The 24,988-nt window shown below is 42.1% G+C and overlaps 2 protein-coding genes across 4 annotated transcripts; one reads left to right on the top strand and one right to left on the bottom strand.

Moving 5' to 3' along the window:
• Positions 1-21: 21 nt before the first annotated feature.
• Positions 22-6,844, bottom strand: LOC119740862 (UDP-galactose transporter senju-like). 3 transcript variants are annotated; one of them, XM_038216316.1, is made up of 6 exons: positions 6,690-6,844; positions 4,616-4,720; positions 3,340-3,457; positions 2,604-2,650; positions 2,088-2,227; positions 22-1,447 (listed from the first exon to the last, which is right to left on the bottom strand). In XM_038216316.1, the coding sequence occupies exons 2-6, from the start codon at positions 4,683-4,685 to the stop codon at positions 833-835; spliced, it is 990 nt and encodes a 329-aa protein (XP_038072244.1). In that variant the 5' UTR covers positions 4,686-4,720; positions 6,690-6,844; the 3' UTR covers positions 22-832. The 3 variants fall into 3 exon arrangements, with proteins under 3 accessions (XP_038072244.1, XP_038072243.1, XP_038072245.1); XM_038216315.1 differs by having other exon boundaries at positions 6,698-6,844; XM_038216317.1 differs by having other exon boundaries at positions 6,718-6,844.
• Positions 6,845-8,643: 1,799 nt separating this feature from the next.
• Positions 8,644-24,908, top strand: LOC119740860 (phytanoyl-CoA dioxygenase, peroxisomal-like). The gene is made up of 8 exons (XM_038216313.1): positions 8,644-8,854; positions 16,305-16,465; positions 18,168-18,336; positions 20,583-20,664; positions 21,627-21,808; positions 22,338-22,487; positions 23,687-23,821; positions 24,643-24,908. Exons 1-8 carry the CDS (start codon positions 8,711-8,713, stop codon positions 24,694-24,696), a joined length of 1,077 nt encoding a protein of 358 aa, XP_038072241.1. The 5' UTR covers positions 8,644-8,710; the 3' UTR covers positions 24,697-24,908.
• The last annotated feature ends 80 nt before the right edge of the window (positions 24,909-24,988 follow it).

The following is a 24,988-nucleotide window of genomic DNA, read 5'->3' as shown; positions in this document are numbered from 1 at the left end:
TGTCTCCCCAATTCTACAGGCATATACGTTTTTGACGCTAAATTGTCTCCACAAAGGTACCATTTACAGTAGTAATACCTATAGGAATCAGTTTACTTTTCTTCATGGGAACACAGTTCCACTGAAACCATGTGACAATACCCAGATGTGCTCTAATCAAGCAAGAACAATATGGGTATTAAGTGTGGAATTCCATGGATAGCGAGGACCCTTCAAACCCAATGTCATTATTTAATGTGAAGCAACACTACAAAGGCTGCCACCTAGCCCAGTCTGGAGTGCATTGCACATAGGAAAGGAACCGAGCACTGTTCCTGAACCAGGTGCTCATTGAAAGAGTCACACACAATGTACATGTATATGGTTTACTCAATTGAGAGTTGCACATCATTGAAAAATGTAAACGTTCAACTTGTGAGAAAGAAGATGGCACTTGTAATGCTTTGTAAATACGAGACATACTTGATTCTTGTAATATCAAACTGGTAGGCAGATAACGTGAATACAAGGTCCCATTTATATAATTTTGGTTTCATTTAAATGTGTAGGTGTCGCACCTGTGATTGGTTTGTGCATATTCAGTCATAATAATCAGTCATGCGAGAGAAGTGACTCTCATCACGTATGGTGCACACAGCAACAGTATTGGTGTGCATGGAAACTAGATGAGAAATGTACCTATCATTATTACCAGAATGGCTTTTTCCCGGTTGGGAACAAGATGCTTTCAGGGGCTTGAAAGTACCCCAAAAAGAGCATTCTGAAAAGAGCATTCTTAAAAGAACATGAATGTTGTGAGACTCCCCACCCCCCACGTCACACACTGTAAAAGCTAGCGAGCATCACCATTTGACAACTTCAAGCCAGGCTTGACAACCACTTCGCTCTTAATAGCCAAGGGATTCAGAGAATAAACAATGACAGAAACTGAAACAAGTAAAATAGAAACGGCCTTTGTGAAGTTGACAGTCGTACCGAGGAGAGCTCTGCTCAATATTGCAAGGGCAACCATCTCTATTGCTAAGGCAAATTTCTTCAAGATGGAGTTCAGCTTGTACAAAAATAGACCGGTGACCAATCCCGCGATCACATTGTTAACAACTATCAAAATGACGACTGGCTCAAACACCGACTTCAGGCTGGACGCAGTTAGCACTCCTGGACTAAGTTTTCCCGATATGGTCACTAACACTACACAACACATACTGGTATTTGCGTACATGAAAATACCTTGCAGCCAGAAGTCCAGCTGGCTGCTGTAGTTCTTGAGCAAGTACTCGTTGTAGACTCCTGCAAAGGAGGAGCATAGCACCTGGATGAGGATGAAAACGTCTCTCAGCTCCAAGAAGACTTCATTAGCTTCCTCCATGTGTGAAATGACGCAGCCTAATGTCAGGATGGAAAGCGAAATCCATTGCTGCCAGCTAAGGTCTTTCTTAAATAAGCACTGCAGGGTTTGAGGGTGAGATTAACAAGAAATAAAATACTAACTTTTTGGGATTAAGAATTAGAAGATAGCTGACAAAAAGAGCGCAGGCACACTAAAAAAAAAATCCCGTAAATAAAGGTTCTGCTTGATGTAGTCGGATCATGACTTTCAATTTTAATAAACATGTGCCTGCCGGTTTTAAACACCTGTTCATTGCCTCAGGTAATTATCAGCATCCAGACTCCAACCGGTCTTAAACAGAGTGTTTAATACAGGCCAAGCATTATTCCCATTCGTCAATGCCTTTTCAGTCAAAAACAAATCAACACTTTTTTGGTCCAAATGTCACACTCAAGGCACGCTCTCGCAGGTCTCATTTGCTGAAACAGAATTTCGGATTTTTTAAAATGGAATTTGCACTTTTCCGAAAAGGAAAATCATTGACCCTACACAAGTAACTGGGAAGAACAAAAGGAAGGATCTGCCTTTGTCTCAATTCATTTGAAGAGCTCAGATTTGATTTTGAACTTGATGACTTTTCATTCACTTGGTGATGGACTCGAATATAATGCGATGCATTTCATTGATATACAAAGAGGAGAATAGAACTGCAAAGCCTCAAGTAATGGTTGATGCATGACACATTTAAGTCTTTTACCTGATAAATCACACCAGTGATAACTATGCTGAACTGCAGGAGGATTGCATAGTTTGTAGGGTTGTAATTGGCTAGATTCAGGAACACCAAGTTGTTGAATATACTGTACAGGACCGAAGGAATCAGGTAGTAGGCAAAGGCTGTGGAACAAAGCGGATGTACTTGGGTCATTAACATGTAACACGGACAGGTATAAACAGGGACAGGGAAACATGGACCCTAAATGTACAAAATGACCCAGATGTCACCTGTTCATGTAAATTCAAACTAAAGTTGATTAATACATGTACCGGTAGGCCTTCTAGAAATGACTGAGAAAGAGTGAAATAAGTGTCGGTTTTATAATTAAAAAGCATGGCTTCTCATCCACGATCATTTTTTTCTCATGCAGTAATTCGTGGGCTTTTTTTAATAAACTGTGAATGAGATAATCATCAACACTGCCTTAAGTAACTCAGTTTATGCATGTTTGAAATTTGGCTTCCAACAGATGTTGTTTTAATCATATATACTCACCTGTTTTATTTGACTGCAGATCCGCTACTAAGTTATGAAATGAATATCTGTTGAGCATTGAAATGCAAAAGTAACAAAGAAACAATCAGTCAAATATGGATTGTATGACTATAAGCATTAAAAGAGTGATGTTTACTTGTACATTGTATGTATATAAAATGTACACAAGATGTAACTTCCCAATCTACAAGTATGTATTTGACCATGCAGAACAGCAGGTCTACAGTGATTGTTCAATGCGAAAAATCACACCGTGGAACCACATGGAGAATTTTATCACAACATGTGTTTATAGGTCAATAACCCTAGCATGCCTGTACATGCACAAGATATAGTTCATTCACATGGCCAGGGATTGTTTACAACTTGTCTGGACTCTGGGCGGCACAAGGGGTTGACACAAAGGGATCGGCAGCACTTAGGGCTGGCCACTAAGATCTCCAATTACTGCACAAAGGCATTGGGCGCCATCTTGGCTTCTGTCTTTCAACACTCCTTACTCCGGAGTGGCTAGGGTCTGGCCAATGGGAGTCTACAGGCTTGTGGTGTATAGTAGGGATGAGGATTACATGGAAGCTTGGCCTAATTGGCCCATTGAAAAAAAATTATGCCCATATTTGGAAAATGTGGACTATAAAATTACCGTCGGGCTGCTTGGAGGGTTAAAGTTGACCTTAATTTTGATTTTTTTTTTTTAAAGTTAATTTAGAAATTGATAAAACTTAGAAACACTTACTTGTGGCAGTAGAATATGGTCGCAACAGTGAGTTTGGACAGCTCTATCAGCAGCACCACTAGCACTGTGCTGTAGCTATAACTGTTATCCTTGTCTTTTGTGAAAGCTATCAGAAGATCTGTCAGAAAACAAAGGGAAAAGGAATATCTTTATAATTCATTCATGTCATTAGTCTCTGTACTGCCCCAAAGCGCCCTGGCTGTTTTACCACCTGAACTTGCTGGGGGAATAAATCCCTTGAAAATGGGCTGAAAGCCAGAAAATTTTGCATGCACAGGCAAAATTTTAAAAGAACAGAGCCAAAGTTACATGCATCTGTGGTGGTGGGGGGGGGGGGGGGGGTAGCAACAAATGTGGATTTCGAGGTATTTGTGGAACATATCCCAACAACCAAAATGTATTCAGTAGCACTGTGCAGAAACAAAGTACAAAAGCTTTCAAAATGCAATGTTTTAATGTAAGCGCGAGTATACATATCCTGAAGAGCGCCCCCTAGTGTAATGTGGTCTCCAGCCTCCAGCCTCCCCCCCCCACCCCTAGGGAGTATATCATTTGCAGCTATCCAAAAAATAGCTGACAAAATTATTGCTTAAAAGCATACATGGTTTAATTTCACAAAACTCCCTGTCAACATGGTGCAATTATTATTTCTGGCACGTTGTCATTTTGAAGAAAAAAATAAAAGAAAGTAATTTCCAAAGATGTGTCTGAAGATGCATTTTTGGAAATCCCCGTTAGTAGTTTGACTGGTGTGGGACCAGTTATACTATGCTTGCCAAGTCTTGTTAAATACGAAAGTACATGTAAGTTTGAGTTAAACAAAAAACTGACAGAACTGTAAATGACTTGTAAGAATGATGCCAAAACTTTGTTGAAAAAAATTGATCCCTTATTCTGGCAAGATTACAACTTGCAAAGCTGTCCCCCCCCCCAAAAAAAAATCATGGTCATGCATACTGTTTTCCAAGGTGATGAGATCAATTAAAGGGAAATTACAACATTTGCAAACATCGAAATATAAAATGACCAAGTTTTTACGAAATACCTTACAGGATGTTGGTAAATGACAGTCTAAAGCATCCTGTAAAATTATGGCACCTGGTGTGAAGTCATTTTCAAGAAAATTATATTTTTGTTTACATTTCCAACGGTGGTCGGCCGACCACCGTTTTCCAAGGTGATGATGTACATTCCCTTTAAAGATGTCAAAGTAGCCTGTTTGTGATTTTTTGTTGATCAGCAGGGGGAAATATGACAAGTTGTAATAGTGACTTACTGTTGTTGACAAAAAGTGTGACATACGCTATGAACACCAGCCAACTAGTACAGTCCACCAGGCCCAGCATGGTTGACTTGTAGAACGTATGGGCTCCCTATGCGCCTGTACCTCAAAATGAAAGACAGTATGTACAATTTTAAAGGTAGAGTACATGTACATATGTGACCCGCTCCAGGAAAAGGTGATATAAGTCGCACTATGCCTTTACATTTAATGGCCTGCTGAACGTTGAGAGGGTGAAATTTTTCATCAAAATTTGATTTTCGTTTTTTGTCTTGAATGACATCTTTGATACCTAAAGTTTAAGGATTCATTCACAGAAAAGTTGATTTCGATGAAAAAAGGGAAAAAAATAACCTTATTTTGTTTGCATTGTTCTCTTTATTTTACATCCAAAAACTATCATTTTAATCAATATGCGAATAAGCCAAAATATAGTAATCTGGTTTCAAACAGTCTCTTTTTCCCAAAAATCATTGAAAATAATCATTGTAGAATCAATATCCAAAGTTTAAAAGTGATAGTAAAACAGAAACATGTTGGTTGCTAAGAGATTAAAAGTGAGCTTTTCATGCCCAAATCTACAACAGAGCCAGCTATGTCAAAGCCTGTTTTCTCAGTTGTGTAATTTGAACTCCATGGAACTAAATTATATGCAAATTTGTTATATCTCCACAACGAGAAGCCTTGGCCATACAGCTGTGTCATATACCAAATGAAAGCCTACACTGTGGGCTTTCCAGTCGTGCATATAACTTAAATTTTATTTTTTACGACTTATATCACCTTTTCGTCCATTGACTTTGTAAACGCGCATGGCGTCAGGTTGCAACATTCTTTCCAAATTACGGAAAGATTCCCAGGCCATACATGTATCTAGCCATCGCTTATTTTTCCCTTAAATGACCCATCAGCCATCAGAAAGTGATAATATGTCCTAAAAATCAAAATTAGCAGTGATACATTTGGAATTTGTACTGAGAAAACACTTAGACATTTTCAGACCAGTCCCACAGGGTTTGCACGTGTGCACAGGTAGCCCCATAAATGTGGCCAATTTACTGAACTACCGGGTACCTCCGTAAATAAAGGCCACACTTTGAACATGTTCCCAAACATGTAGAACTTTGTCACATTTTGATTTTCACATTTCGGCTTTGTTTGTAATTCATTTTTGCTTTAGAAATATAGGCCTACTCACCTTCTTAATTATAGGAATATTTTTAGGATATTGTGCTGCCTTTTTCAGATATCTAGTATATACTAGGTCTATATACTGATATATTTTTTGCATGTAACTTCCATGTTGAAATTTTGATACGCAATTGTCATGATTGTGTGCAAACGAATCTGGAAATTATATGAAAAATAGACGTCTGACAAACGCAGCACTTTTTTTCTATCCTATAAATATGACAAATATAAATATAGTGTATGCTTCTAAAGCAAAAACAAACTACAAAAGTACAAACAAAGCCCAGGCCTAATTGTGAAAATCGAAATTTGACAAAGTTCTACATGTTCGGGTACATGCATATGGTCCAAGTGTGGCCTTTATCATGTTTATTTAGGGAGGTAGGCCTACATGTAGGCTAGTCCATTAAATTGGCCACTTTTATGGGGCTAGTGCACCGACAGCGGTGAAAAGTGATGGCCAGATAATGAGATATCATGGGAATCTTTCCAAATAAACCTAGGCCTATATCATGTATATCATTTCACTAGTCCTAGTTACTTGGACCCAACTTATCGCCAGACCATGTCCGAATGTTAAAAAGGCGATAAGTTGAGTCCAAGTTACTCGGACCTTCCTCCATGGCTTGAGTAACTCCAGCTGACAGTAGCATGTTCCATATTCATTCACATTAAACGAATATGGAACATGTCTTCCTCCATGGCTGGAGTTACTCAAGCCTCATCCCTATAGGCTTATTACCACACACGCTGGCGCTGCCCTAGCCCGACTGCGTCTGGCCGTATAGTACTATCGCAAGCTCTGTACTACAGACGCAGTCGGGCTAGCGCTGCCCAAATAAAATTTGCTCCGGCCGTGCTCGCCTCTTGTAAGTACCACATTACCAGCTATGGCCTATACGAACATGTAGGTTTGCCCTGTATCTTGTCACGTGTAGAGATCAGCACGAGCAGAAGTCTGGAAGACGCAAAAGTTGCAACTTGCAAGCCATCTTTCACTTTTCAGGCATGCATTTGTTGATCGAATGGGGCGCCCCCTACGACAGATACGCGACAGGCCGGTCGAGTGCTTTCCGTGGTGACCGTTTTAGCCGATTTTCGGCTAACTTTGACAGATTTTTTGTTATAAAACGAGTTTGACAGAAAATTTGACAGAATGGATTTTTTTGGGCAGATTTCTGGCAGAATTCAGCAAAAATGGTTATTTGACAGAAAAACATAGCAAATTTGAAAAAAAGCTTAAATCTTTTCAAACAAACCCTTGCAGAGAGCTGCAAGGTTCGTTTCAAACACCTATGGACGTGACACTAGCATCTCTGCTATCATGAAAGATCTGGATTTGACAACTTTGGAAGAAAGAAGAAAACAGCACCGCATCTTTTGTTTCTTTAAAATCCTGAATGGGCTAATGGACATCGACTTTACCAAATACATCACCTAAAAAACTGGAAGATCACGAAGAGGACACAACAGACAGTTCCAACTCAACCAGGCCAGGACCGACACATATGCATCTTCATTTTTTTTCTAACGGAACACTTAAAAATTGGAATGACCTCCCCGTCTTCGTCGAGTGTTTTGTTTAAAATTAAACGCAAATATCATAACATCTTTATGTGACTATAGATTGTTTACAATTACTTTGAACCTTAATTAAGGCAATACTTCAACATGTACATGCAGTGGCGTAGCCAGGAATTTTTCAGTGCGGGGGGGGGGGGCGCTGGGGGGGGGGGGCTGGAACATTTCATTGGGGGGGGGGGCGTCATGCAGGGGCGTCAATCGCTTCTCAAAAGTGTGGGGGGGGCGGACATACCTTGATCAGAACTGATGCGAGCGCGAAGCCCTTACGGCGTGGGGTTCGGGCCCGCTTAAGGGCCCCGAAAAAAATTGATTCTAGCCTTCTGTGGTGTGATCTGAAGCAATTTCTTACCACTTTCCTCCATGCTTTAACTAATATTTTCTTAGCAAAAGATAATTATTTGAACATCGTTTTCGAGGTTGGAGTCATTGAATCAGCTATCGGTATTCTAAGCTATAGGCGTGGGATTCGGCGGGGCCCGCTTAAGGGCCCCGAAAAAATTGGATTCTCGATGCTCTGTGGTGTGATATCTGAGGCAATTTCTTACCACTTTAACCACTAATTATCTTAGCTCAAAAGATAATAATTTAAACATAATTTTCGAGGTTTTTTCAGCTAAAGGCATAAGAAAAATTTTTGAACATTGTTTTCGAGGTTGGAGTCATTGAATCAGCTACCAGAATTCTGAGCTTTAGGCGTGGGGTTCGGGGCCCGCTTAAGGGCCCCGAAAAAAATTTGATTCTAAATGCTCTGTGGTGTTATCTGAGGCAATTTCTGACCACTTTTAATTAACCAATATTTTCTAAGCAAAAGATACATTGTAGTACATAATAGGGCCCTGTAAATGAGACATGAGTTCAAAAATCTGGGGGGGGGGGAACATTTGATATTGTGTCCCCCACCCTTCAAAAAGTGGGGGGGGGACATGTCCCCCCCCCCCCCCCATGAAACCTTGTCGCCCCCAGTCGGCCCCCCCCCCCCCAGTATTGACGCCCATGGCGTCATGTACATGATAATTGTTTTTAGAAACTCAAAATCTCAGTGGGGGGGGGGGCCGACTGGGGGCGACAAGGTTTCATGGGGGGGGGGCGGTCTCCCCCCACGCCTCCCTCCCCCCCCCGGTGGCTACGCCACTGTGTACATGTGATTTCAAGTGTTTATAGTGTATTTCGAGTAATTCTTGGGAATTTGGCCGATTTTTGATCAATCTGACAGATTTTTTAAGTCCATTTGGCAGAATTTGGCCATGACCTTACGGTCACCCTGGTCATCAGGCATGTCTGGCGGACTGGTACGGTGTTACTGTTAGTACGTGCATGGAGCAAGGAAAAGGCAGGTGTAGAAAAAAAAAACATTTGCCTTCTTTTTTGCATCGTGCGACCATGGCGGCCGAGAGATTGGAGGTTCTTCGCCGACAGTTAGGGACTTCGAATAAAGCACAGCAGCCATTGACAGAACTTGTATCCTTTCTTTACTTGCTGTATTTCAATGCAATTGATTTGTATTCGTCATCAGACCTCCTACTTCTTACAGGGGTGTGAAATCTCAGCTTTTTAGCTGATTTCAGCTTTTTTTGTTTGGGATTTCAGCTTTTTCTCCTCACTTGCTGTGTACAAAAGTATAGGAGATTTCCAAAATTCAGCTTTTTTTACACCCTTTTCAGCTATTTTTATCAGTGGTCACTCACACCCCTGTTCTTAGTACTAGTCCTACTGTAAAGCTACGCGCTCCTATTTCTGCGCACTCTTTATTTAACTTTAAAGTAATAAATCTTAAAATTAATGTGGCCTGACGTTGCCAACTTAGCAAGTTCTTCTTCAGAGGCTAAAACAGAAATGACAGAGATACATACATTAACATGGGGGTGCACACAAACATGCAGGGCTGAAAGAAGAAACACAAAAGGAGGATTAGGAGGGAAAGGTGTGGAAAGATGCAGGGGAGGGTGGATGAGAGAACAAAGAAACAAAGGGAGATGGCAAACCACAAGGGGTCTGGTGTAAACAGGGGGGGAACAGAAAGGGGAAGGATCAAAGGTCACAGGGAGTGGGAACGGACAAAAGAGTGTGAGAGTGAAGGGATGATGCGGGGGGGGGGGGGACAGTATAGAGGTGGAAAGGGATGAAAGATGGTGGGAGATGTGTTAACACAAACAAGGAAGACCAGATGGATTATCTGTAACAGAGGACAATGGAGGAAGAAAAGGATTAATCATTTCCAAGTTGGATGTTGAGACCATGTGGTTGAATAGTTCGAAGACGATTCATCCACACCTTCTCTCTGCTGAGGCGAACTGACTCTTTGCGATGGCCAAGAGATTCAATGCCCTGCAAAATCATATCAGAAATGGAGTGGTTAGGCAGGTTGAAGTGATGACCAACAGGGGTGTCTAGTTTCTTGGTGTTGACCGTTGACCGATGGGCATAGAAACGCTTCTTGAGCGTATTCTTAGTCTCACCTACATACTGCACTCCACAGACCCTGCAAGAAATGAGATATATGACATTAGAGGTGTTACAAGTGATGTTACCAATGGTTCTGTGGGTAGTGACAGAAGAGTGGCCAGAAAAGGAGTCAGACTCCTGGATATGAATCTGGCAGACAACACATCTGGAACTGCACTTGAAAGTACCATGCTGGGTGGGAGGGGATGCATCTAAGGATGGGACTTCAGCTCGAACAATCAAGTCCCGTAGATTTCGAGGACGCCTGTAAGCCAATGTGGGGCCGTTGGGGATGGCGCGGGCAAGGCGATCTGAAGTATGGAGGATATGATGATTGTCATTAGTGATTTTGCGGAGGGGAGGGAGATTGGGGTGAAACGTGGTAACCAAGGGAATCATGGGTTTGGCCATGGCATCAGGGGCCTTTCCCGTGAGAGCTTGATTTCTGGGGATAGATTTAGCTCTGGCAATGGCACGATGAACCTGGCGAGAGCTGTGACCCCTGGCCACCAAGTTGTTCTTCAGTATCTGTGTATGGCGGGAGAAATCGGAATCATTAGAACAAATTCTTCTGAGTCTGAGTGCCTGGCTAAACGCTATGCCAGTTTTGCTGTGCCTGGGGTGACAGCTGGAGGAGTGGAGGTACTGGTGGGTGTCTGTGGGTTTGGAATACAGGTCAGTGGTTAGTGAGTTGCCTTGCTTGCGGACGGTGACATCCAGAAAGTGGGTTTGGTGAGCCGAGAACTCCGATGTGAATTTGATGGTTCTGTGGAAGGAATTGATGTGGTTAGTGAAGGTCAAGAGACTGTCCTCATCACTGGTCCAGATGAAGAAAACATCATCAATATATCTCCACCAGATCCAAGGGCGACATGGGGCCGAGGCAAGAATGCGTTCTTCGAGGTCGCCCATGAAGAGGCAAGCCATCGACGGGGCCATGCGAGTGCCCATTGCAGTGCCGTGTACCTGTAGATAGTGTTCACCAAGGAAGGAAAAATTGTTCTTCGTTAGTATAAGTCTCATGAGGGTGCCAACATCACTGATGGGAGGAGTCGTGTGTCCTGCCTTGGCCAGAGCCAAGGAGCAAGCACGAACTCCCTCCTCATGTGGGATGTTGGTGTACAGAGATGAGACGTCGAAAGTCCCAATGATGGCTGTGCTGGGAATCTGGTCCTTGATTCCTTCAAGCTTGCGTAGGAAGTCTGGGGTGTCGTGAATGTATGACGAAATCTGTGGGACAAGGGGTTTGAGAAAACTGTCAATGAACAGGGAGATGCGTTCCGTGGGTGAGCCATTACCGGAGATGATGGGTCTACCGGGGTTGCCAGCCTTGTGAATCTTGGGTAGCAGGTAAAATCTGGCAGTCCTACAATCACAGGGAGAAAGAAATTTGTGAGCTTTCTTCGACAACTGGTCACGTGATCGCATATCGTCAAGTACCTGTTGTATATCTTGACAGAAAGTGCCTGTGGGGTCAGAGTCAAGGCGGGTATAGTTAGTGCGATTATCCAACTGGCGGTGGGCCTCATCAATGTACTGCTGACGATCCATGATGACCACAGCTGAACCTTTATCTGCTGGCTTGATGATGATGTCGGTGCGAGAGCGCAAGGAGTTGAGAGCCAGGCGCTCCTCTCTGGGGAGATTATCATGAGTCCTGTGGGGGAAGTTGTCCGGGTTAGTGACTTGGGAATTGATAACTTGAACGTATATCTCTATGGCTGGCACACGATTCTTGGGGGGTACCCATGAACTCTTGACTCGAAAAGGCTCTGGCTCACACGGTTCACTGTCCAGGAAAAACTCACGCAGGCGGATTTAAAGTAATAAGTTATATTTTGCAAGGCATGCATCCTAAAAAAAGACAAACTTTCACTGGGATCGTATGCTTTGATGCACGACTTTTAACCAGCAGCCGAACAAAAATTGGAAATTGAAGGCTTTACCATGTCCATGTTTACCGGGAATTCAGGCACAATATGAAAAACATCGGCTTTTTACAGCTAATTACTAAGTACAAATGCAGGCAGATGCTTCCGGGCCTGCAGAAGGCGAAAATATGACCGAAAGTAGCTGGAGTTACCCAGCCCTGAGTTTTATCATTGGGTTGTCATCTAGGGCTGGAGCGAGTTTTTCTCGTAACTTGTAGTATAGGCAAAAAAATTTGGAAAATGTTCAATTTTGTCCCCGTTACACACTAATTGCAACTGCAACTCACCCCAAACTTGCCTGGAATAACCGTTACACAGGTCCTTGAAGTAAAAAATGATCCACGATGAAGATTCAGCCTACAATTGCAGTGAAAACAGGAGGAATAACCGCTAACCTGACAACCTTTCAGGCATGGCCAGGACCGCAATTGGTTTGTGCACAAAAAAAATTGTGTACAATGAATGGCGGTCGATTAACAGGCACAGAGAGCGATCGCTGTCAACTACTCGTTTTTGCCGGCTGCGCTGGCTGTTGGCGCATGACGTCACGCGGAAGCGTAACACCCGATGACTGTTTCATGCACTAATGTAAGGTTTACCACTCGCATCACAGCTTTGGTTCTGGAACCGCAACCAATAGTGCATGAAACAGTCATCGGGTGTTACGCTTCCGCGTGACGTCATGCGCCAACAGCCAGCGCAGCCGGCAAAACGAGTAGTTGACAGCGATCGCTCTCTGTGCCTGTTAATCGACCGCCATTCATTGTACACAATTTTTTTTGTGCACAAACCAATTGCGGTCCTGGCCATGCCTGAAAGGTTGTCAGGTTAGCGGTTATTCCTCCTGTTTTCACTCAAATTGTAGGCTGAAACTTCATCGTGGATCGTTTTTTACTTCAAGGACCTGTGTAATGGTTATTCCAGGCAAGTTTGGGGTGAGTTGCAGTTGCAATTAGTGTGTAACGGGGACAAAATTGAACATTTTCCAAAAAAATTTGCCTATACTACAAGTTACGAGAAAAACTCGCTCCAGCCCTAGATGACAACCCAATGATAAAACTCAGGGCTGGGTAACTCCAGCTAGACCGAAAGGTGACCTTTCTTGGTCTCCCAATATCGTCAGTATTATAGTTAAGATGTCATAGATAAGAATTTTTAGTTTCTACGAGGGTGTAAAACTTACGGTGCAACTAAAAAGACACAATTCTTGTAATTTATATTTTTTGGGAATTTTTTGGTCATACGTTTTAAAATCCGACATCTTAAAAACTGTCTCCGTTGATTGGGATGATCAGAATAACAATATCATTGGGATCTACATTTAAAAGGTAAATATGTATAAAATGTATTTATATAAATGTATGTAAATTTAAGCCCTTGTATAAATCTCGAAAATAGGATATTGAAAATAATCTTGAAATTACGAAAAGTGTGTTGGCATTGAAAAAAAGAAAGGAAAAAGAAAGAAAATTTGTTTGAAAAGCTCAGAAAATATAATTTCCGGAAAGATTTGTATTGTAACTGGGGATATACATGTACACAGTAAGGTCCGGGATATCAGGCCTCTAAAGCCAGCATCAGGTCGACCTTGCGACGGACGACACAGATCAGTTGGCGACTGACTTTTCAGGATCCAGCTGTGCCTGAGCTACGACTGTCGGGAACATTTAAGTCGCTGAATTTTTGCAACCTGAGTGTATCTGCGACGATACTGAGTTGATCGGCATCAGTCGCCACTCAAAAAAATCAACAGTCGCAAGAGTAGACGGAAAAATTTCAACTTATGCGGCGCGTGTTCCGCGTCATCACACGATTTCTCAGTTTTGTGACCTCAGCATACTTTTTGTGCTTGATGCCGACGGTTCCGTCGTGGCGCAAGGAAATCGAGGCCGGTGTCACATGAAAATCCGACTCCTATGAAAATCGGACCCCTAATTTCCCATTATTGGTTGATCCCTCGCACGTGACAGGTCACCAGTCACTCTCCCGAAATGATCCTAAAAATAGCATAGTATTGTACTCACGCGTGCGCATTACTACCAATGAGTCCACATTTCATGGAGTCGGATATTCACGCTACATGTACACTGGCTTTACGACCCCGTTCTTGTAATGTAGTTGTGCCTCCAGATATCTAATGCGATAAGCATTAGAACTGGAGTTATTTCTAGCTAGGAAGAAGAGGGATGGGGGGTTAGCCCGACTGCCTCTGTCGTTAGTATTACCATGGAGCTATAAAACACAGTCTCCTCAATTGAAGGACTTTGTTTGTAGTACGGTTGCTATTGAGTATTACAGACAGGCATGCTGTCCTCAAAACAAAAAAATTGTTCAAATGCTAGCAAATTTGCTAACTGGATTAATTTGGTCCAAAAAAAAAATACTTCTGCTTCCGATCACATGGCATTTGAAAATAGGATAGGTAGGTAGGTAGGGAATTTTTTTTTGGGGGGGGGATTTTTTTGTGCTTGGTCATAGGCGTCTGCCAGTCGTCAAGGGTAAAAGGTAGATAATTATAGTTTTGGGTGTTTTTTGTTCTCATTTTTGCAATAAAAATTAAGGTAGGGCTGTCAGAATAGGGTAGGTACCAGTGTTGTAGGTCTCGAGACCACTTTTTGCTGGTCTCGGTCTCGGTCTCGGTCTCGGAAGCTGTGGTCTCGGTCTTGGTCTCGGTCTCGGTCCCCTTTGGTCTCGATATTTTGGCTGGTCTCGGGTCGAGACCGGCAATATGTAGCTTTTACAGCTCGATCGATTACTTTGTGTTCACTTCGTTCAGTACCGTTGTTATTTAAAACATTTGCTAGCCCATAGATCAAGCTTGTTATATATCGCGGTCGGTTTGGACTCGACTGCACATTGGAAAGTCCCCAAAGTACATGTAAAACTGCAGCAGTACCAGTCACTGAACGATTTGGAACAAGTTCGGCATTTATCCGTTGAGTCGGCCACATAAAGCAAAGTATAAACTTGTAACAATTTATGCAATAAGGGTCAACCATTTTCGGGGATTGTGTAGTTTAGCCCACCCCTGTGGGCGTAATCACTTGCATTTTGTATTCTGATAATAAATGAGGTGCTTCAAATTAGTTATATTTTCAACCCCACACAATGTTCTTTAATTTGGGACAGTATTTTGAAGAAAAAGTAAATTTTTCTACCTGATTTTCCAGCTTTGAACTCACACACTCTTACCAGTTACCACTCACTGTTGCCATGAGAGTGTATGATGAGACCCCATTTTCTGGCTGCTCATTTTAAAGTACCCCATTATTCCTCAAAAATTAAAAATCCCGTTCAGAAAAAATTAAAAATCCATATCTGGCACATTCTGGCTACCACCTCGCAACTTGTGGGTCTACATGTACAAGTCCACATTCTATGACAAAAATTTAAAAATTAATTCAACATTTTCTAGCTCCCATTTTTTAAAATCAAGTACACAAGTCTTGTTAGAAGTTAAGTCCTAAATTTATTTTAGGAAAAAAAGGGCAATGTAAAATTAAAATTGCATCTTTAAATATCCGTTAGAAGTCATAGCTGAAACCAAGGGGGTGACTGTGGAGTTTAGGATCCGAGTTCCTATAACAGATGAAACATCTACCTTTAACTTTTTACGATTGGGTGCAGACAACATGTCAAAGCCCATATTTCTTAAGTGTAACTGCTTTTTGCTCAAGTAAGGTGTGTCATGTATCAATCTGTCAACATTGCCACTGGTCAAAATTTTGGTCTGTATTCTTTGTGAATAGAAAGGTTACATTTTTCAACTATAATAACGTGTCTTGTTTTTTTTATTTCGACTATTGTTATTTATTATCAGCGGTCTCGGTCTCGGTCTCGGTCTCGGACCATATTGGTCTCGGTCTCGGTCCGCCTTGAAGGGGCTGGTCTCGGTCTCGGTCTCGGTCTCGAATCTTCAGGTCTCGGTCTTGGTCTCGGTCTCGGACTATCCGGTCTCGACTACAACACTGGTAGGTACATTAGGAATACCGGAAGCAGAACCATTTTTTTGTTGGCTTTACCAGTGTTAGACCACTCAATATGCACCCGTTACAAAGTTGAACTGAGAATTTGTATTGTGGTGCCCATGATTTTCCAAAAGTGCACAATGAACCCTTTTAACATTGCCCCAAAATAAGAAAAACATAGCTGCCAAACTTGTGGAAGGATACGGGAGTGTAGATAATGATGGTTTATCAGAATTAAACAACCTTACAAAGAAATCCTTAAATGCTAATTGTTCAAGTGCGCCACACAAGGAAACACTTGGCCAATTTTGAACCATGTCCGAACACCACCATTTTTTAAATTCGGCTTTTGCCGCTTGCACTGCTACAAGTGGTACATTTAATGTACGTGTACATTCATGCATTGATAGTGCATGCCACATGCCAGCGAGTCGTCGTCCCCGTCCCCCCCCCCCCCCCCCCAGGAGGTGGTTTCTGTTTTTTTCTTGGACTTACTTTGCACAAACGTTTTGTACATGTACACAATGTGCAGAATTGAATACTCCTTAACTGACGGCATTATCACAGACAAGGAATGAGACCAGTGCAGTCTCAGTCATCAGCCCACCTGGTACTCAGTATGTCATACCCAATCCATTACTGACACCAGAACAAGTGGCTTCCTATGAGAAGGATGGCTTCCTAGTCATCAGGAACCTGGTACCTCATGACAAGATTGATCAGTACAGGTATGTAACTCTCCGACTCCAGTGGTGGATCTATAAGGAGGGAGTGAACCCCTCCGTACCCCCCCCCCCCCCCCCACCACTTGGGCGGCTGCACTAAACCACACCCACCCCCCGCCCCTTGGCAGCTATACCCCCCATGACAGCTATACACCCCCCCCCCCCCGACAGCTAACACCCTCCCCCAGGATTCACGACCATGACCACATTAAAGCGAATGCAAATGCTACGTAACTTCCCGTAAAGTTTTTGCATTAAAACTTGACTAATGTTGAAAATATTTCAACTTGAGCAAATTTCACAGCACATTTTTTTGTGACAGTGTTTTCAGAATGACATCAAAGGCAGAAACAAAGTTCAACAAATTAGGGCTGATTTGTCAAATATTGCCACATAAACTTTGTGTGGAAGTGTGCACAGGCTTGGATTCCAAAGTTCATTTTGGTGGCCTGATTGCGAGCAGTCATGTGAGCTGATAAGCAAAGCGTAGGCAAGTATTGAATTGTTATGACAATTTGGAAAGTCTGCAGTAGGCATTTTGACATATTTTATTTCCTTTCATTGAAATGAATGAAACTGCTGCAAACTGCTTAAAACCCTCCTATGGAAACATGCATTGTCAGCCTGCTTATTACTTGGGTCAATATTGGTCAAGACCCCCATTGGTTTGTACACAGTAGGCCAGGAGGTGAGGAAGAAAATTTTGACCATTGGTGACCTTAAGCAAAGGGAGGGTTGACTGGATTGACCTGAAATATGCAAATCAACGAAGTTAAGAGGGTTTGATGTTTTTAAGACCGGAGCGTCACGCCCTCCTAATTTTAAAATGTTTTTTTTTTATATAAATTCATTTAGAGGTCACATATTCAGAACTAATTTAGATGTGAATTTTTAGATCTTTTGTTGACTTTGCCTCCAATTTGGATGACTATAGATGACAATGTGGCCTTTGATCAATACTTGTTTATCATACGATTGTATGTAAATGTCATATAGACATAAGGTATCTTTTCCAGTTGTACCCATGTTTAGACACAAAAACAAGTGACCTTTTGGGGAAATTGCAATGTACATGTATCTTTCAAATATACACTTTTAGTCAGATCTGAGAGGCTGGACATTTTACTTCACTACAAAATGAGACATCATGAAAGAAAGGACTCATGTTACTTCTTTATATTTTCAAATTAAAAACATTGATAATGTAGAGAATGAAAATGTCCAGTCTACTTGTACAGCGGATTTATTTTGTGCAACGTAAAAGCCCGAAATGGAAACAAAAAGTCTTTTGTTATAAAACAAACACATTGTTGAGGGCATGGCATCGTTAACGATTACTAGAAAAATGTATAATGCAAGTACCTGGGCTTTACCATTTTTTGAATTTGAGGGTCTCGGGGAGTTATGGTTTAATTTACAATTTACTTTTATTATGATGCCCAGCAACAACAAAACAAGTCTTTCAACATGTTCAACTGGTCTCAAGTCTCTCAATTGGTATCTCAATTGCACTTTTGCATTTGTCCTCAAATACGTTTAATGGCTCTTGGGTTGGCACTGCTTGCATTAAGAACCTATTGCAAAGAATGAATGAAAAAGAACAGAAATAGTTAAAAAAAAACACAATCAATTTCACAAAGTCACGGCCAGCTCTTTAAATCAAGATGCGTAGCATTTTTATTGTTTTTTGTTTAATTTCCTGTAGGCAACGTTTTGCAGACATCTGTAGTCGACAAGTAGACTCGCGAGGGATGGTGGTTATGCAGGATGTTGCCATTGTCAAGTCAGAGTTCAAGGAAGGAGAGCAAGCCGTCACTAAGATCCAAGAGTACCAGAATGATCCTGTGCTATTTGAGTACTGTCGCTTGCCAGAGGTACGTACATGTACATGTATGTTCACTAGAGAACTTACCCATAAGGCAAAAAAAAAAAATATTCAGTCTTTGGTCAGACCAAAGTTCCGGAATTGACGCGGCGATGCGGCTGTTTTTTTATGCCCCGCGGCGAAGCCGAAGGGGCATACTGTTTCCGCCTTGTCCTTCCGTGGGTGGGTGTGTGGGTGGGTGGGTGGGTGTGTGGGTGGGTGGGTGTGTGTGTCCGGACAAATCTTGTCAGCGCGATAACTTGAGAAATACTTAACATATGAATTTCAAATTTGGTTTGTGGATTGTCCTTGGTAATCCTAAGAAGCCTTTTGCATTTGGGGCCGAAGTTAAGGGTCAAGGTCACAGTGGCTGAAACAATAGAAATTTTGTCAGCGCTATAACTTGAGAAATACTTAACATATGAACTTCAAATTTGGTTTGTGGATTGTCCTTGGTAATCCCAAGAAGCCTTTTGCATTTGGGGCCGAAAGGTCAAGGTCACATTGGCTGAAACAATAGAAATTTTGTCAGCGCGATAACTTGAGAAATACTTTACTTCAAATTTGGTTTGTGGATTGTCCTTGGCAATTCTAAGAAGCCTTTTGCATTTGGGGCCAAAAGGTCAAGGGTCAAGGTCACAGTGACTAAAACAAAAGACATTTTGTCAGCGCGATAACTTGAGAAATACTTTACATATGAACTTCAAATTTGGTTTGTGTATTGTTCTTGGTAATCCTAAGAAGCCTATTGCATTTGGGGCCGAAAGGTCAAGGGTCAAGGTCACAGTGGCTGAAACAATAGAAATTTTGTCAGCGCGATAACTTGAGATATACTTTACATATGAACTTCAAATTTGGTTTGTGGATTGTCCTTGGCAATCCTAACAAGCCTTTTGCATTTGGGACCAAAAGGTCAAGGGTCAAGGTCACAGTGGCAAAAACAAAAGAAATTTTGTCAGCGTGATAACTTGAGATATACTTTACATATGAACTTCAAATTTGGTTTGTGGATTGTCCTTGGCAATCCTAAGGAGCCTATCGCATTGGGGGTCGAAAGGTCAAGGGTCAAGGTCACAGTGGCTAAAACAATAGAAATCTTGTATTTATTCTGAGATCATAGGGATTAGGGATTAATTCATATAAAACCTACAGAAGACACTAATGCTGTCAATGAATGTTCCATGTGACCAAGGTACATGTAAGTTGATGTTAGAGTGGTGTTATGTCATGGAAACAGTCACGGTTGCGGGGCATTTGTGTTTGTAAACACACCTGACTTGTTTTTTTTTTCCTTTCTTTTTTTTTTTTCTTTTCTTCAAGCTTGGATTGTACAGACAAGGTGGGGTACTATTTAGCTTTTTTGGTGTCCTCATGTACATTGGTGTCCTCCATATTTTGCCTTGGTGTTCTTGATCATTTGCCTTGGTGCAATTTCCCATTCCTTGGTGCTCTTTGGTAAAAAAAAAGGAGGAGGTGCGGCAATAGAGGGAGCTGTTGGAGCTACCGCGGAACATTTTGGGAAAAAAAAAAGATTGACGCGCATGATTAAAATCGATGCGCGCGCTGACCAGAGACCGACTTTTTTTGGGGGGGCCTAATATGAGAGTAGTATTCTTAATTTAATATTCTAGGACCTGTAGCACTCAATATCTTGAGTAGAATGTTTACAAAGTTGAACCAAAACCGATCTGAACCAAAACCAATCTGAACTCCCTAAAACTAACCCGTATTGGGTAACTGTGTCTGCTTTTTGCGCCTGGACTTACCTGTGTCGTGTGAAAATCGTCGTGTCTCAGTAACTGAGTCCTCCCGTACGGTACACACAACATGACCTTCATGTACGTGTACTGGTGGGCCTACATGTTATAGACCGTGCGTGATAGACCGCAAACAATTTTGGTAGTAACGGGCACAAAGACTAAATATTGCACCGTGTCAATTTCCCAACTGTTTCAGGTTTCCTTCGGTTTATTTAGGTTTATTTTGGGTTTTTCCAAAATGGCTTAACCGACCCGACCTGACCAGAAAATTGCAAACACGAGAACCAAAGCCGACCCGACCCAAGTTCCCGACTAAAATGATGACCCGAGGTCGGTTTCGGTTTCGGGTTAGCACAGCACTAGTGAGTAGTGAGTATTGAGAATGCACTTTTTTGGATTAAGGCTTATCAAAATATGTGTTGGATTTTTTCAAAAGGGTAACCGGTAACAACACTAGTAAATGTAGCCCATTTTTCTGGGTTTGTTATTTCTTCAGATCTTGAAGTATGTCGAGTGTTTCACTGGGCGTAACATCAAAGCGATGCATACTATGCTGATCAACAAGCCACCAGATCCTGGTAAATATGTAAATTGCTAATGTACAGCGTATACTGTGAGATATATCTTGTCATCTCACATCATACTTCCAATGATTGAAAAGTACATGCTGCCACATAGTGTGTGGTTTTCTTGTTTTTGCTTGCCTGTTTGTTGTGTTTTGCTCTTCGCAATCAACGTAAACATTGTGAGTGTTGCCCTTGCACATGTACATGTAGGTAGAGAAAAAACATGTACTTCCATCAGGTAAGTGTACCTTAGAACCCTCCTCTTGCTTAAGAGGTCACCAATGGTCAAAATTTTCTTTCTCACCTCCTGGCCTACTGTGTACAAACAAATTGGGGTCTTGACCAATATTGACCCAAGTCATAACCAGGCTGACAATGCATGTTTCCATAGGAGGGTTAGTGTAATTAAAATTGGAGCTCAGTGCCCTGTTGCTAATATCAAGGGAAGTGAATGGTTATTAGAAAGTGCCGGTACCAAGAAATGAGGAGACAAAAGGTGGGAAAAGAGTGAGGCTACATTTCAACTGAATGACCCACTTACTTCACAATGCCTGAATAAACCCCCGTCATCTGATTGGCGGGTCGTTGATCACATAATGTCATTGAATTATTCGTCCCAAGGCACAGCGCGGCCCGGCCCGGCCCATCTCAAAAACAGAAGTTCCAATCCACAGTAAGGAGAACTTCCATTGCAGGGTTACACTATTGGTGGTGTTTTCACACAGTTGTGATCGCGCCAGCTGATGCCTAAAGTCATAGTACCAGTTTACAAAGTTACCAATCAGACGACGAGGATTTATTCAGACATCGTATAAAACAAGTACGGAATGTTTCACATTCGTGCAATGGAAAGAATACTATCATTCAGTGACAGTTGGAATCATATCGTTCCACTGGGTGACATTCCAATTGTCACCTGTTGCAGTTATTTTTACCATCGCACTCAAACATACATGTTATTACCTATCGACCAGGAACCAAGTCCTCCCGTCATCCCATGCACCAGGACCTCTACTACTTCCCCTTCAGACCAGCTGAGCGTATCGTGTGTTCCTGGACAGCGATGGAGAGAGTAGATCGCTCTAACGGTTGCCTGGTGGTGCTACCTGGCACGCACAAGACTGAGTTACTGCAGCACGAGTACCCAAAGTGGGAGGTAGATTGGATTCTTGTACTGTCTTTTCTAGGCCTGTTTTTGAGTCTATGAACATTGAGTCTGAGTAACCATGTCTCTGGAACTAATCAAATGTGAGTGGTAAATTATACAGGTTGAGTCCAGTCCGAGTCATCGCTCCAAAGAGTAGACCATATCTGAGTGTTGAGTAATAAGCCTACAGTTTAAATGAAGCATGAGACAGTTGGAATCCCAAGTCATGAAATCGAGTCTGAGTCTTGCATGTTGAGTCCTGAGTAATAAGGCTGAAGTCTAGTCACCACTCTCGAAACGGAGTCCTGGGTCATAGGTCATACAGGTAGAGTTTGAGTTCAAGTCCTGAGTCATAAAGGAGAGTCCGAGTCTGAGAGCCACGCCTGAAAATAATGGACTGTTTAGAATTGAGTCATGCACGTTAATTCAGACTTCATGTCATGAATTTTATGGTTTCTGGTGAAGAGAGTGTAAACGTTTGCCTTTTTTTCCCTCAAGCATCTAATTCTATAGCTTTCTTCTGTCCATGTTTCTTCAGGGCGGTGTGAATAAGATGTATCACGGTATCCGTGACTATTCCCCTGATCACCCTCGCGTCCATCTCGTCATGGAGAAGGGCGACACTGTCTTCTTCCATCCACTCCTGATTCACGGCTCTGGGATGAACCGCACCCAAGGATTCAGAAAGGTATGTGTGTGACCTTCAAGCTCTAGATGGCATCAACTCATATGTCCTGTTTATTTAGATATGAGGCTTCACTTAGCCGCCGACCGCCCCACGCTTCCCGGGCAAGCCACCCACTTTGCTTCATGTGCGATGACTCTGCGATTAACTCGTTAACACACATTTTACATACCCTGTGTGGACATTGATTTTTTTTTTCTCGTGCAGTTATGAGAAATCACTTTTGAAAACGACATCTATGGAAACTGTTTTTTGACTCAATGTCGAAACAGCTGATCGTCTGCTAGCTTGCTGCTCCCACTCATGTGTGAAAACATGGTGAAAATAGCGTGGGTACCAACGATATAAGCGTTTCACACAGGATGTACCGTACGTACAAAGTCATATGGAAACGTCTATGGAAACTGTTTTTTGACTGATTAACAATTGTTGACTGCTGTGATGTGGGATATGACGTTTTTTGAACACCTGAGGGGCGCATAGCAACCCGAGGCGAGGCTGAGGGTGCTTTGAGCCCAGAGGTGGTTAAAAACGTCATTTCCCACATCACAGCGGTCAGCAATTGGTTTGTTATACCTCTGTCTAGGATTCTTTGGAATTTGATGTAAAAACCACGAACACAAACAGCAGTTAACACAACAATCATGACAATTGAATGTCAACTCACATGCATGTCGCGTGCTCAAAACAGCCGATCGTCTGCTAGTTCGCTTCTCCCACTCGTGTGAAAACATGGTGAAAATAGCGTGAGTACCAACGAAACAAGCGTTTTACACCGTACGTACCGTACGTGCAAAGTCATAGCACACTCCATATCACGTACGTGATCGATATCCCACAGGGAGTGTGCCATGACTTTTTCATGAAGTTAACACGTGATCTTTCTAGTCTGATGAAACCACAGTATTCAAGACAGTGGCATAACAAAAGCACTTATTACACTCTGCGCTGTAGAAGATCTGAAAAATATTTGGGTTTTGTTCGATATTTTTGTGGTAAATGGTAATTGATAAACATTATTTGTTAGTAGTGGATGTGCTCCTTATTGAAAATCAAACTTTATATTTATTTTCATTTTCTATTTGAGAAATTCGTGTACAGAAAACAGTTCTTTAATATGTCTTTATACCGGAGATCCCCATCCTTGCCTAGTTCTGTTGGAAATATTTTGTTTCGATACTTTCCCCCCCCCCCTTCTTCAGGCAATTTCCTGCCACTACGCAGCATCGGAGTGCCATTACATTGATGTGCAGGGGACCATCCAACAGAACATTGCCGATGAAGTGATCGCGATAGCCAAGAGGAAATTCGGCAGGGACGTGGACTTCAAATTTGAGGTGAACATTGACGGCATTTATACAAAACTCAAAACATTTTTAGTGGACGAGGCTAGAATACATGATAGTGTTAAGTTCCCCTTTTTTGATTCATTAACTTCCTTGCTCCGAGACACAAATTTTTCTGAACTCTACCTGTGATGAGCTCTGGAGATTGAGAACGGTGCCGTTCATCAGTATCCGTCCTATCAACAGTAAAATCACAAGTTGAGACCAGACAGGATGTAGAATAGCTTGTCACCTGACTGAAGACCTGGGCCAATTTCACGGCGCTGGGAAACACACAGATTTGCTTAGCACAAACAAAAGTCTGGCTTATAAAAAGCAGGTTACCAGCCAAAACTCCATGTGATGTATATTGTTCGTGATAAGTGTTCAGCTGTTGTTTGCTATAGCATGAAAATCACATGGAATTTTGGCTGGTAAACTGTGTTTACAAGCCAGGCTTTTTTGTGCTAGGCAAATTTGTTTGCCTAGCAGCGCCGTGAAATTGGGCCTGATGTACGACTTGTGATTGACTTTTATGACTTGTAATGGCTTGCTTACAAGTCTGGTGTCCTCATCTGGGGTATATTACCTCAACTCAAATCAAGTTCTTGATCCTTTTCTTTCACAGCATTTATTACATCTTTTGGGATTTAATGTTCAGTACTGATGCTCCTTGCCAGGGTCGCAAGGAATACAGGGACGTGTATGTATCCCCTCCCTCAAATGTATGTCACCCCCTCCCCCCCCCAAAAAAAAACCCCCTGATATCTGTAAATGCACTGAGTGTTCTTGTTATTCCCCCCATTGTAAATCTTACAAATGTTCCACTGCAGGATGCGTGGAGGTTGAAAGGTCGCTTGGTTCTTGGTCAGGATGTCAACTTGTAGTGACCTCATGAGGCCAGGAGGACACAGTGTGAGTTCCGCGAGACATCGACGACCGGAAGAAAGAAGTACTGAATCCAGTTGGCCAGGAACGAATCATTAAAGGGAAAATACAACATTTGCAAACATCAAAAAATAAAACTACCAAATCATTTTGATATACCTTGCTGGACTGTTAGTGAATGACAGTGTAAAGCATCCTGTAAAATCATGGCACCTGGTATACTGTCATTTTCAAGAAAAGTGGTATTTTTGTATCAATTTCCAACGCTGGTCGGCCGACCAGCATTGGAAA

Source organism: Patiria miniata, unplaced genomic scaffold (assembly GCF_015706575.1).
Source record: "Patiria miniata isolate m_02_andy unplaced genomic scaffold, ASM1570657v1 HiC_scaffold_5, whole genome shotgun sequence".
Taxonomy (NCBI): Eukaryota; Metazoa; Echinodermata; class Asteroidea; order Valvatida; family Asterinidae; genus Patiria; species Patiria miniata.
Note: the sequence above shows the minus strand (reverse complement) of the source record. Positions and strands in the feature narration are given on the sequence as shown.